This window comes from Harpia harpyja, chromosome 7 (genome assembly GCF_026419915.1).
Source record: "Harpia harpyja isolate bHarHar1 chromosome 7, bHarHar1 primary haplotype, whole genome shotgun sequence".
NCBI lineage: Eukaryota > Metazoa > Chordata > Aves > Accipitriformes > Accipitridae > Harpia > Harpia harpyja.
The window spans coordinates 2,112,646-2,125,253 of NC_068946.1; the positions used below are offsets into that span (position 1 = coordinate 2,112,646).

The 12,608-nt window shown below is 40.5% G+C and overlaps 1 protein-coding gene across 6 annotated transcripts in view; it reads left to right on the forward strand.

Annotated features, from left to right (window-relative positions):
• Positions 1-245: 245 nt before the first annotated feature.
• MMEL1 (membrane metalloendopeptidase like 1) overlaps positions 246-12,608 on the forward strand; it is a 29,561-nt gene continuing 17,198 nt past the window's right edge. The window contains exons 1-7 of one of the 6 annotated variants that reach the window (XM_052793151.1): positions 246-1,032; positions 1,208-1,371; positions 9,323-9,382; positions 10,252-10,413; positions 10,833-10,913; positions 11,405-11,500; positions 12,125-12,243. In XM_052793151.1, coding sequence (XP_052649111.1) covers positions 1,028-1,032; positions 1,208-1,371; positions 9,323-9,382; positions 10,252-10,413; positions 10,833-10,913; positions 11,405-11,500; positions 12,125-12,243 — 687 coding nt within the window. In that variant the 5' untranslated portion in view covers positions 246-1,027. Of the gene's footprint in view, positions 1,071-1,207; positions 1,372-1,902; positions 2,275-9,322; positions 9,383-9,643; positions 9,922-10,251; positions 10,414-10,832; positions 10,914-11,404; positions 11,501-12,124; positions 12,244-12,608 lie in introns of those variants that run through there. The other 5 variants (XM_052793152.1, XM_052793150.1, XM_052793153.1 and 2 more) reach the window with 5 other exon arrangements.

Sequence of the window (12,608 nt, forward strand, 5' to 3'; positions counted from 1 at the left end):
CAATAAACCCACCTACAGGGGAAAGAAAAAAGCCCAACCAAAAAAACCCAACCCAAACCAAGCTGGTTCTCCCTCATTCCGAAGTCAGTTCTGGAAAAGAATAAAATAAAACCCCAGGCGAATCAGATGCCTATCCTGCCCTTGCTTTTACTGTCTTTCCCAGTTGTTACCAGATAGATTTCCAAGCAGTAGCATAAAAGAATTCTGTGCATAGCCTGCAACAATCGATAAATCGGTGTGTTTTCAAACGAGAAGCTGTTCCCGTATATCGCACCCAAAAGCTGCCAGCACTCCCAGAGCCAGAGGGTTTCGATAGGTTTGCACCTCTCTGACTTCACGCTCCTTCTGCGAGCGCAGCCGCCAACTAAATAACCTGGGAGCAGATTTCAGGAAAGCTAGAGGAAGTTTAGGAGAAGCTGCGGCAAAGCAGAGCTGGTGCTGCTTGCAGGCTCCCAGAGCCCAGCGCTCTCCGCTGCTGTGATGCAAGCCCTCCTCCCCCCGCTGCTCGGGAGCATTTGCCTGGAGCTGGGATCCGCACACGGCTGAGCTCCCAAGTTGGAGCATGGCTCCGAGAAGACTGAGAAGCTGGAAGGCACAAACTCCTGCAGACCTGGGAGCTGACACGTGTTCTAGGAGCCTTCTACTTTCCCAACCCTTCGTGTGTGCTAAGGACGGAGCAGACACGGCTCAAAGGTGCTCACACCTGGAAGGATCTCTTTTTGGATTCTGCTGCTGGTAACAGAGCTCTGCAGACCTACTCATAGCCACAGAGGAAAAAAGAGGAAAATTCTTTGAAACGGCAAGACACTTTTTGAAGTGGGGAGTGGAAGGAGGCAGTTTTTCCCCTCCTTCCCTGTCTGGGAGAAAGGAGTTGCCCAAGCTGGTGATGAGACTTTTCCATACTTCACAAAGCAGGCTCCTGAAGTTATGACACTGCACCACTGAGAGCCTAGGGTAGCGTAGTCCAGAACAGCCCCCAGCAGCACACCCTGAGTGCAGACAATCTGGCAGGCACAGGAGATGGAGAATGAGGTTGGCAGATCTGTGGACAATCAAATGGACAAATACATGTAATAATTTGGAAGTTTTCTTTATCTGTCTCTGCTTTTATTCTGCTTCTTTTTTCTCCCTGATTTGTCATGCATTTATCCCTCTATTGATTTAGCTGTGCTGTTAATTCTTTCTTACCCTCCCCTCCTCAATTTAGAGTTACAATAATGGGGAAATCAGAAAGTCAGATGGATATTGTGGAAAAATCAACAAAATCTGGGAAGAAATCCTGGAGCTTTGTGGCAATCGGTCTGGCTGTCTTGCTGCTCCTCATGACTTGTGCAGTGGTCGCCCTGGTGATCCTGTATGCCAGCAGCAGAGGTAAGGAACCTGTGAATAATTCCCCTCTTCCCTCTGCAAACAACATGCAAGTCTTTTCATTTAGCTCTGCAAAAACAAAAATACAGGGAGACAGTGAGGTCACCTCTGTGAGGGACTTGGCTATTTCTGCCTTGTTCCATGCTCATGCACAGAGAGGACTATGTTGGATTTTATTTCATTTTTAAATTACGTGATGTAAGATTCTATGCTTTTAATTAATTCTATGCATTTTATTGAATTCAGCATTGTTTTGACAGAGGTAAAAAAAATGTTGCACTATTTTAGAGGAAAAGGTGTGTATCTGTGCATCTGTGTGTAAGGCTTGACATTTCCTTGTTTTATAGAAGCCTAAGTTAAGATTCATTACTGCCAGGAGTTACAAAGCAACAGCTGCATAGCAGATCTAAAGGGGAGATTGCTTATTACAATGTGAAAGCTTTTTTTTTTTTTAAAAAAAAGAAAAAAGAAAAAAGCCAGTGTGCTGCTGAGGAAAGAGAGACTTTTTAAATATTACATCAGGCAATTTGATCTCTAAGTGAGATTTGGTTCTGTGACTTTCATGCAAATGTCTTGTCAGGAACCTGACAGTGAGGCATATTACTTTGAGGTGCTTTGCCTAATATGTTAACTGCAGAGCACGCTTACTCTCAAAACGAAGTTTTTCCACTAGCACACCAAATGCAAAGTCCTATTTAAAAATTCTGTGAAGCAATCGACATGATTGGTAGCAGCACCTGCTTCACGTTTGTCATTTGCATGAATGCTTCCTGGATTCAGAGCTTTGCTAAAACACTAGAGACTAAAACTAAGAAGTCTGAACAGCAAAACTGAAGCAAGGCATTGCTTTCTCCTTACAACATCTCTGCATCCCCTGCCTGCAGTGAACTGCTTGCTTCAGCACTCGTAAGTAAAACATTGCACAATTCTGAGTAATAATGCATGAGAAAAGTCTTTCTATTGTTTACTCCTTTTGCTACCAGCAATTGAATGTTACCAGCATTTGTTCCAGTGTTAGATGAAATCTGTGAGTATTTGGTATTCACAATACTCATCAGAAAGTTGCTTATATTTATTGTATTAGCTCGGGAGACAGGAGGAAAGAAATTCCCCAGAGCTAGGTCCTAGGTCAGGAGTTTCTGTATCAAAATATTGAGGTATGCAGAATTTTGTTGCTTGCATGCATAAAGGATTTGAGAAATCTGCTCTACATCTTGCTGCTTAGGTTCAGGGAAATCAGAATTTGGGTATTAATAATATTTTCCCAAATGTTCGTGTCTCATCCAAATCCATGGGAAGAGTCTGTGCACGTAAAGCGAGTGCTAACTATTACATTTCTTTGACGGAAGGCTTATCTGTGAAAAAACAGTTCCAAAATCTAAATATTTTGCAGGCTTGTATCAGCAATTAAACTGTCATTGGAAATGTTTCCCAGATTCAGACATTCCTGAGCAAAATGCAAGCGCAAGGTGATCGCAGAGCTGATAATGCTGCTTGTCCTGTACAGCGTGCAGCTCCTCCCGGCTCTTTTCTCACGCCTTAAAGAAGTATTTTCAGCACTGACCTAGTGTCAGTTTCTGCCGGCTTACATCGGAGTGTACATAGTTGAAGTACTGCAATAGGAGACGCCAAGATGTGGTCATTAGACTCTAGAGTAGCCACAAGCTTTAGGTAATTCACAGGTAGGAATTGAGCAGCAGGAACTTTAGTCTACAGCATTTTTAGATGTGTGCCTATATGCACTATTTGGGTCTAAAACTGAGAAAGCAAAAGCTCTTCAGTGCAACCAGTGAATGTTCCTGCAGAACAGGAACATTTTTGTCTTGAAAAGTTTTGTCCAAATGCTCCAATTGGCTCTGTTTTGATGTTACATCTAGGTCCATACCCAATGCTCAGTCAAAAGGCTGAAGTCTTTCTTAGACTTACCAAGTGAAAAGCATGTATTGCTCAAAGCTGTGTAACATAAATATAAATCCTGCACAGCAACAGGAAGAAAATGTAGCTGAGCAGCATTCTTGTGTTGGAACTAAGAATGTTATCCTTGGGATTCCTTTATTTCTAATTTCACTCAAATGTTAATTTTGAAGTGTATATGGGACACTGGATTGTTTATTAAGAGCAGATTCAGATTCACCACTTCAACTTTGTACATCCTGTATCAGAATGACACTGCCCAGACAGGCTTCTAAAAAGTAATTCTGTTTAGCTAATGGAAAAATAAAAGGATTACCTGTCCTGCCTTACATTCTCTCTTTTTTTATATATGAAGGTATACGTAGGCTTTGTGGTTCAGGGAGTACATTTTTGCTCTGCTTGTATATAGCTTGCAGAAGAGCATTGTGGTGCATGAAACAGGCCTCTGGTTATAGCAATAATGCCCGTAATACGTGTTCATACTGACTGTGACATATCTATATACCCCAACAACAAAACCACTGAAGCTCTCACAGCAATGCAGTTATACAGTTCTAGAAGCAGTTTGAGGATTTTTGACATCCGAAGTTTTCATACCCATAAAACCTCATCTAAATAAGCTAAAAGAAAATATAGTAAGAATAGCAGGGTAATATTTGGGTGATCATAGATAGGGAAGCAGACGGAACTGAAGTAATTTGTTTTTGAATCCGAATACACCACGCTCTCAATCTTTCCATCACACCCACGCATACATCTTTGCAGCCTTTTCACAGCTCTCTCTCAGCTATGTTCTACAAATATTTACTAAACTCCAAATCTCATCACTTGTTGGAAAGGTTACAGCCTGAAGAACATTTCAACACTTATTGTAGCTGACATCAAGTCACAGTGAGTGACTTTTCCAGACTACTTAGTTACAAACAACTTCCATTCTCACCTAATTGCTGGTCCTGACTGCTCAAAAGTCATGTTACTAGTTTCATTGATATTTTATTCACTTTCTGGCTTCCAAGTTTGTAGGTTTCTCAGAAGGAAGATTCACAGATTATCTTTTTTGTGTCTGCATCCCCACAGGTTATCACTATTCACATCTATTACACAGGCTGCTAGAAAGCTAGAGGGCACGCTTATTCACCTACGCTCTATCCTGTTAGGCAGGCTACAAACAAATAAATGAAGAGAAATACAACACTCGAATTTAGCAGCACCTTGTTCTGGGAGTGGATTTCAGAAAGCCATGTTATGCTCTGGCATTTCCTATGCTGTGAATGCAATTAACATGCTTTTGAAAAATAGATTTGCAAGAACCTGCTGACTAGGAGCAATGTCTAAACTGGTCACTGGCACACTAAGAAAAGGTTGTGGCTGAGATCTGGCTTGTCTCCTAGACTGCTGCCTAGTCATTCTTTGACTTCATGAACGTTCATTAATGAGGCATTTATTCAAAGGAAATGGAGAATTTAAAGAAGTGGCAGCTAACACAAAAGTCACGATGAAATGACATTTGGGTGGCAAGACTCTTCTCAATTGTACTCAGAGGGAGCTACATGAATGTGGAATGACAGGCCATACAGGGCTGCAAAAGTGGGCAAATACTCAGCTTACTGATTCTTACATGAAATTCTGTCTCCACCATGATTATAGGTAGACTATAGGTAAGAAATCATAAGAAAGGTAGAATAAAAACAAACACTTGTGTTATGGAGTCCATCTGAAGACACTGACATCTGGTATAGACAGCCCTCTCAGAGGGAGAAAAGCTAAATTTGGCAATTACATTATTTGTTGCAAACAATTCACCGTTAGCAACAAAGGCAGTCTGCAGTGCTGACAGCACTTCTGCAGATGAGATCTGTGTGAGAAAAGATAAGGTGCTGAAAGGTAAAGCTCACACTTGACTGCCTGATGACAACTGTGGATCTAATTGTTTCAATGTGTGCCATCCCCAGCCATCTGTGGTCCTCAAAATGCACAGTGGGAAAACACTAAACACAAACTGTGCTTCAGAGACTGTACGGAATGATTTGCTTTGCTTTTGTTGTCTAAAAAGAACTTCAATAAGGCTGTGAAAAGCAACTTGTATTTGAAAAAAAATTGTCATTCAAAAGATGACCTGCTGAAGAGGACTACAGTGCTCTACAGACCTCAGAAGTTATTCTTATATCCTGCTGCTGACCAGTAAGTGTAATATTGTTCAATGGCTTCTTGTAAAGTCAAATTAAGACAATAGAATTCTCTACACTGAGCTCAGTGTGCCCTGAAGCATGTCCCAGCTCTGCCATTTTTCAAGTGAGCAGTTGACCTCTGAAGTAGTGTCTGGAGTGCTTATTTTCTCTCATTTTCTTCCATCTGGAGTAGTCCCACAGCTCAGGTCATTTTATTTAGCTCCATTAAAGCTTACCTTCCCTTATCAACTCTCTGATGGTGCTCTGTCAGACTGAAAGTGAGGAAAGCCTTCAGTCTGCAGAGGGTTCAATGGTTCTTTTCTATTTACAAGACTATCAACAGAGCAAGAGTATGACTTTCTTAATGAAGTAAATGCAAGGGTGATACTGCAAAGGTCCTGAATTTTGAGAGCCATGAAGGAACTTAGTACTACACAAAGCAGAGTGATTAAATCTTTCTGGCCCATTTCTGTTCTTTTGACATCCCTCTTTGATAGTTTTAAAAAGTATACCCAAGGAAGGGTATCTCGGAAGAAAGAGGTGGGAAAATGGAGTAATTAATTTTGAAAGAGAAAAAAATTTAAGTGGCTAGATCCTAGATGAACTTGGCTGTGGGAGAAGACAAGTGGGAGGTAAGGTTTGATAGGAGACAAGTATTGATTCCCCACAAACCCTTCCACTGACATGTTTACTTTCTATGCAGCAGGGGGAACATGGGATTCAGAGCTGAACAACATGCCAATTTTCCTCTGCTGCAAGTCACTAGCTTCATGCCTTACAGTGTCAAACATGAGCCCATGTCCCACTTATGATCTTATGTTCAGAAATTTCCCATCACATCCATCTAAATCCTGCTAGACATTTGTTTTGTTTCAACTTTTAGGCTTTGTAGAACATTAATCCGAGATGTCCTTCCCATGTCTGTACTTCCAGCAGTCTTTGTCCATGGATGTCAAAGTAGGAGTCTCTTATGTCATTACAGCTCAACATGTCAGCAATATTTAACCAGGAAGGAAAAATAAATACATAGAGAAATACCTACGTTTATACTGAAAACTTGGGCAGTTGTTTCTCAAGTAGTTTGAGAAAATGAAGCGCATAGAGTTGTCTAGCTGAGACTTTAGAAGGTGCATTTTACATTTGTTCCTAGTTCTTTGAAGTTCAAGAGGTGCAGTAGGCAGAGCCTCAGTCAAGTGAGCAAAGACCCAACAAATACATTGTGAAGCAAAACAGGGCAGTGTTGGTCATATCTCATATGGAGTCAGGTTGGCTTGGTTCTTTGTCAGGAACGGTACTGAGGCATAAAAGAGATAATTGATAGAAAAACAAAGGAGCCACTTTTAGAAGTAAACTGAGAGCCCCTCACCAGCCATTTCTAATTATCTGGTTTTGTGGCAGAGTTTCAGAGACCCGAGTGTGCAACCAAGGTTTCAAAACAGATTTGGCTTCCCTGCTTATACAGCTCAATTACATTTTCACAATCACAAGGGCTTTTTGAACGTGGGGAGTTAGAATCTTGTTGAAAGCAGTTGGTTCTGGAAACTGAAGTTAAACATTGTCAGGTTATATTAAAGAGAGAAGCTTTGATTTAAAGAAAAAAAAGAATTATCTCTTTCTCACCTTGCCCATTGCTATTTCTCCTTTATGGAAAATTTCCATATGCCTTTGAACCACTAGTTTCTTTTCCCCCAAAGGATTTTTTTTTTTCTTGGAAATACTCTGGGCTTTTGGTGGTTGTGTTGGAGTTTTGGGGGTGTTGGGGTTTTTTGTTTGTTTGTTTGTTGGGGGGGGGGGGGGGGCAGTTTAAATTATTAGAGAGTTTAAGAAACTCCAAAAATTGGGCTTAGCTTCATCCAGTGCTAAAAAAAAAGTAAACCCCTCTATGTGAAGCTTCACATCGTTACATGTATTTTGCTCATCCCATGTTCAGACTGCTAGACACTAAATTATAATAAGGCATGCAGTTATTCTACTGCAGATCTACTCCCACACAGCACGACAGCACTCAGCTGAACCCTGAACGTTACATTCCCAATCACAGTGGGGGCTTTTTATGTTGCTTCCACTGATGAACTTCCAAGCCCTCTTTTCTCCCCTACTGTTTTATTTCTGTCTGAATTAGTGTAATCTTGTTTGCTGTCATGTAAAACACATTTTCATTGGAAGGAATTTTTTTAGTAACTCTTTTCTGCAAACATCATAGTGTAAGGATCAAAAAAAATGTTTAAAAACATGGCTAATCCTGTTGGAAAGTAAGGGTATCAAGTTTTTGTCTTCCAGTGTGGAACCAAGTAGTTGTCTATTTAACATCAGTAAATACTAAGCTAGTCCAGTTCCACAAGTGGGAAATTAAAACAGCAAAATTAATTTTCTTGTGCCCAGGGCCAAGGCCACTCATCAGGCTGGGGTGCTTAGATACCTCCCATTCCAGTTCTACAGTGAACAGCACGCAAGAGAGTGACACGACCAGCATCCCAAACACATTCGCTATGGCACTCAGCGTAAAAAAATCATGTGTTCATGTACAAAGGCTTCAGCGTAAGTCTGCAGTACAACTTACGGCTGTGAATTCACATCAAGACCCTCTGGAGTCACTGCCATCAAACTCCTAGCACTACATTAGTGTAGAGCACCAAGCAATAAAAGCTAGGGTCGGTTCCAGTTTCTGCTCACCATCAATGCATTAGAAATGCATAGGCTTTTTGTGGATCTTCTTCACTGGAAGAATTTCAGAAACCAAGACTAAGTGGTCAAAACCAGAAACTTAATAGCCAGGAGGAACGCTTTCCAGCTTCTGCTGGAATGAGCATACAGACCCATTTCCCCATATAGAAGCACCCATCAAATTCTTCTGTTTTAGAAGTCACGGCGAAATGCTTCTGCTAAGGTTTCATTGCCTGTGCTCCCTCTCAAATTCCCTGTCACATCACTCCTTCTTTGTGGGCTGAAACCAGCGAGTCATGAAGGTCCCCAGAGTTCCCAAGTTTGACTGCTTTCAGACTACTGAGGAAAGTGATCAACAGGACTGAGCCAAGGCCTTATTGGAACAAAATTCATGTTTTACTAGAAGTATGCTCATGTAACAACTGAAACAGCTGGTAACTAGTACACCCATTAGCTCTTAGCACAGTTTGTACTACACTTACTCAGATTTGCTACTTGGAGATCACCGATAATGACTTCACTGGACTTTTCCAGGCTTATCTCAAAGGCAGAACGCAGACTTGAATATAGGTCCACAGTCTCCATTATACGCTATTTCATCAGCCCTAAACATTACTGATTAGGGAGCAACCTCTCTGCTGAACAGCAAGGAGTAACCTTGAAGGGCATACCTGAAATTTTGACCAAACACAGATCTGTTACCTGCTCCCTCCTCTACCCATTTGATCTTTGTGACTACAGTGTGAAAGCAGTAAATCCAGCTATGGGCTTTTTGCCCCCCGTTTAAACCTCTCAGTCATGGTGACTTTGAAGATCACAGAAGAGCTCAGATACTCAAATCATCTTAGTAGATTGTCTAGAAAAGGATCTCATACTTTCGGTACGTGTCAGAAAGACTGTAGAGGCAGTTAGCAGGTAAAAAAACACCAACCAAACAAACAACTGGTCTTAGTCTCCTTCCAGGAAAGTTAAAATTCACTGTCAAGACTGTTGTAATACTGCTGCCAATACATTTTCCTCATAAATCTGTAGATAATATGTTTCTTCACGGTTGTCATTTGGTATCTTTTACTGGCACTAATGTTCACTCGCTTGCTTTAAAACTAAACGGAGCTGTCACTGAGGTTGGGCTGCTGGCAAGTGACATTGGTAGCAATTTCTTTCCAAAACAACTAATTCTATCTGCTTTCTTATTCCTCTCCCTGCAGGCACTCACTATGGCACCAATTCAGGCAACATATGTACCACACCTGGATGTGTTACAGCAGGTAATGATTGTTACCATGAATGATTATTGCAGAGGTGATGTTTTACATGTTGTTAATTCTACTGAACCTGAATAAACAATAGTTCAGGCTTTAAGACTGAAGAAGTTGAAAAGGAATGAAATTTCCCCTTTGGCTAGATACTCATTGCTAACACTGTCAAAGGCGGCAAGTACAGCTGTCCTCAAATACAGTTCCATGTGTAAAAACTGAGCAAAAAAACCCTATTCTTACTTCTGCATTGTATACTTTCTTTGTCACCAGGAGTATCATTCATAAGGAAGTAGTACAGGAAAATTCCCAGTGTGGGCAACAGTTCTCTGGCTCTGGCCTGAGCCACAAGGATGTGGATTGACCAACGCAGTCCGTATCTATGAAGTATAATAAGAATCCCCTTAGACTGAATTTTCTCTCAAAGAGAATGTACTCTACACATGGGGCTATTCACCTTCTTATTTTTGGCATCTACTTGTACACCTCAAGAGAAGTAAGACTCCAGCCCAGATGTTCCCAATTGCACCCTGGAAACACTGACTTCATGGGTAGGTACCTGAGCTAGGACCCCAGGTAGAGCACTGGGCAGCATGCTCATGCCTGTAAGGCATTGTGCTCTGGGAGAGCTATTCCACCATTCAGAGGCTCCCTCTGTAAAGCAGTACAATCGCAATACAAATGTCTGCCGTCAGATGCTTCCGTGCATTTTTAAGCAGAAAATAGGATCCTTTGAGTCATAATACATGAGAATGAGTCTTTTCCAGTATAAGCAGCATAAGCAAGGTGCCTTCTTGCCAAGCAGCTTCTTGACAGTCTTTGGTAGTCCCAGAGATTATCAGGCAGTCTGTGGAATTCAACTCTCCAATTTTGATACCTAGCTGCTAGAATAATTCAGAATATGGACCCAACAGCTGACCCATGCAAGGATTTCTACCAGTATGCCTGTGGGGGCTGGCTGAACCAGCATGTTATCCCAGAAACTAGCTCCAGATACAGCATTTTTGACATCCTGAGAGACGAGCTGGAGATCATCCTAAAAGGTAGGAATGAGGCTACTCTATCCTTGGTTATGCACTTGTGTTTAGTTTCAGATGTTATTTACTGCACATCATACAGAGAAATAAACTTCCACAAGTGTTGATTGTGATTTTTTTTTTCCCTGTAGTCCTTTAATCTCTACATCTCTTACTACACCCATTTTGTGGGAACATCCTGTTCCCACTAAAAATTAGCCATAGGTGATTTGGTATTAACTTCAAAAGCAGCAGGACAAGCTGTATGCATGTCCTTCTTCCTGACGCTTTTTCCATTAATAGCTCCTTTAAAGAGCACTCTAGTTTCACAGTAATTGAAGCCTACAATAACAAGTATTTATCATAGTCCTGAATTCTCAGTGGTTTCTGTGAAAAGATCAAAGCTCTCCAGGGCAAAAATCTCACTGCAATGGTTCCTTCCCCAGGTGTGCTGGAGACTTCAGATCAAGGGGACAGAGAAGCATTTCAGAAAGCTAAAATACTTTACAAGTCATGCATGAATGAGAGTGAGTCTATTCTTGTTCCATTGATTGATTCTCCTGTTCAATACCAAAAGTACAAAAGTACCGATGTACTTTTAAGCAAAAGTCCAGTTAATATCTATCTTATATACATGGCCTTGCCTGGAAAGCTAATCTTCAGATGAATGAAGATGCCTTGGGACATCATTAAGGCTTAATATACACATCCTGGGATGTAGAAAGAACTGATGTGGGTTACCTACCTCTGGTGTCAATGCAACGCCTTCCCTTCTGAATGCAAAAACGTGTCCCATTTCATCCTTTCCAAACCGATTCAGTCAAAATTGGTACTGAAGTCAACAGAAGTATTTTCATTACTTTTCTGAAGACTAATGTAGGAGACAGATGATTTAGTGGTCTCTCATTTTCTGCTATGACAAATTCAGTTTCAGATTTAAACTGTTAGGCCTATTACCTATTTTTCTTCATTTTTTTTTCCTATAAAAACAATATAGTATTTGTTTTCCCTCTCTCAGGTCTTATAGAGCAACGAGATTCATTGCCTCTGCTAGAGGCCTTAACGATGGTTGGAGATTGGCCAGTGGCTTCTGCAGACTGGAATAAGACCAAAGGTAATTCTGTGCCTGAAGGAGTTCAGTAGTGTTAAGTCAGAATTATTTACTGCACTAAGGAGACTCTGTCATTGAATTAGAGCCTCCATTTTAACTTTTTCTTCACAAACAAAAGTCAGGGTATCATACATATTTAGCATGCAGTGATCTGTCTAAATAAGAGTATAAATTTAATACCCATATTATAAGATCTCATTCATGAACAGTGTACTTTTTAAGGCAGTTAGGAAACCTAAAGGACCAACATAAATAATGAAAACAAAAGCAATGTAACCAATATAGCTGTGTTCTAATGCTTGCATATTAATTAGGGTTTGGAGTGTAACTGCCTAAGTAGGCAAGGTCATGGTGATTTATACTATGCATCGGCAACTGTATATATAAAGTAATCAGTAAATTATTTTTTTTTTATAGATATATATATATCTATTTCACTGAGACAGATAAGGCTAGTAAGAACAGTCTAGCAATTTCTAGCCACTATAGGAATGTCCTGTACAAATATTCTCACATCACGTCCAGTCTGGTTCTAAACAATTTCAGCAATAAGCTTGCAAACTATACAACTTAATCAGTCCTGATACATATTGATAAATGATGTATATTTTCCCTTTTACTTCCTAGAGCCAAATTGGAGCATGGAAGAAAAACTCTCCATAATGAACTCCAGATTTAACAAACGTGTCCTCATTGACATGTTTGTGTGGAATGATGACCGGGATTCCAGCAGACACATCATTTATGTAAGAAAAAAATTGCAGGGAATTATTTATATGCCATAATGGATAGTTATTTACACTGCCTACAGATGAGCTTTCCATAAGTCAGCGGGTACGCACACTACAGGCAAAATGCATGCAACAGTTCTGTACCCCAAGCGGCAGGTCTGTCCCAAAGTCATATTGGGAAACATTTTATGGTAGCATAATTTTTGTTTCAGTTAAAGACATAAAAATCAATGGACCTTTACTGATTTACAGTATTTAAGGGTTATAAATTCTTGTGACTTGCAAAATGATGGTGAGGTTTAATATGTAGCAAGAAACCATGTTTTTAAAACACGTAATAATATTTCAGAGTTTGATCATGTATGTTTATGCATAAAGTC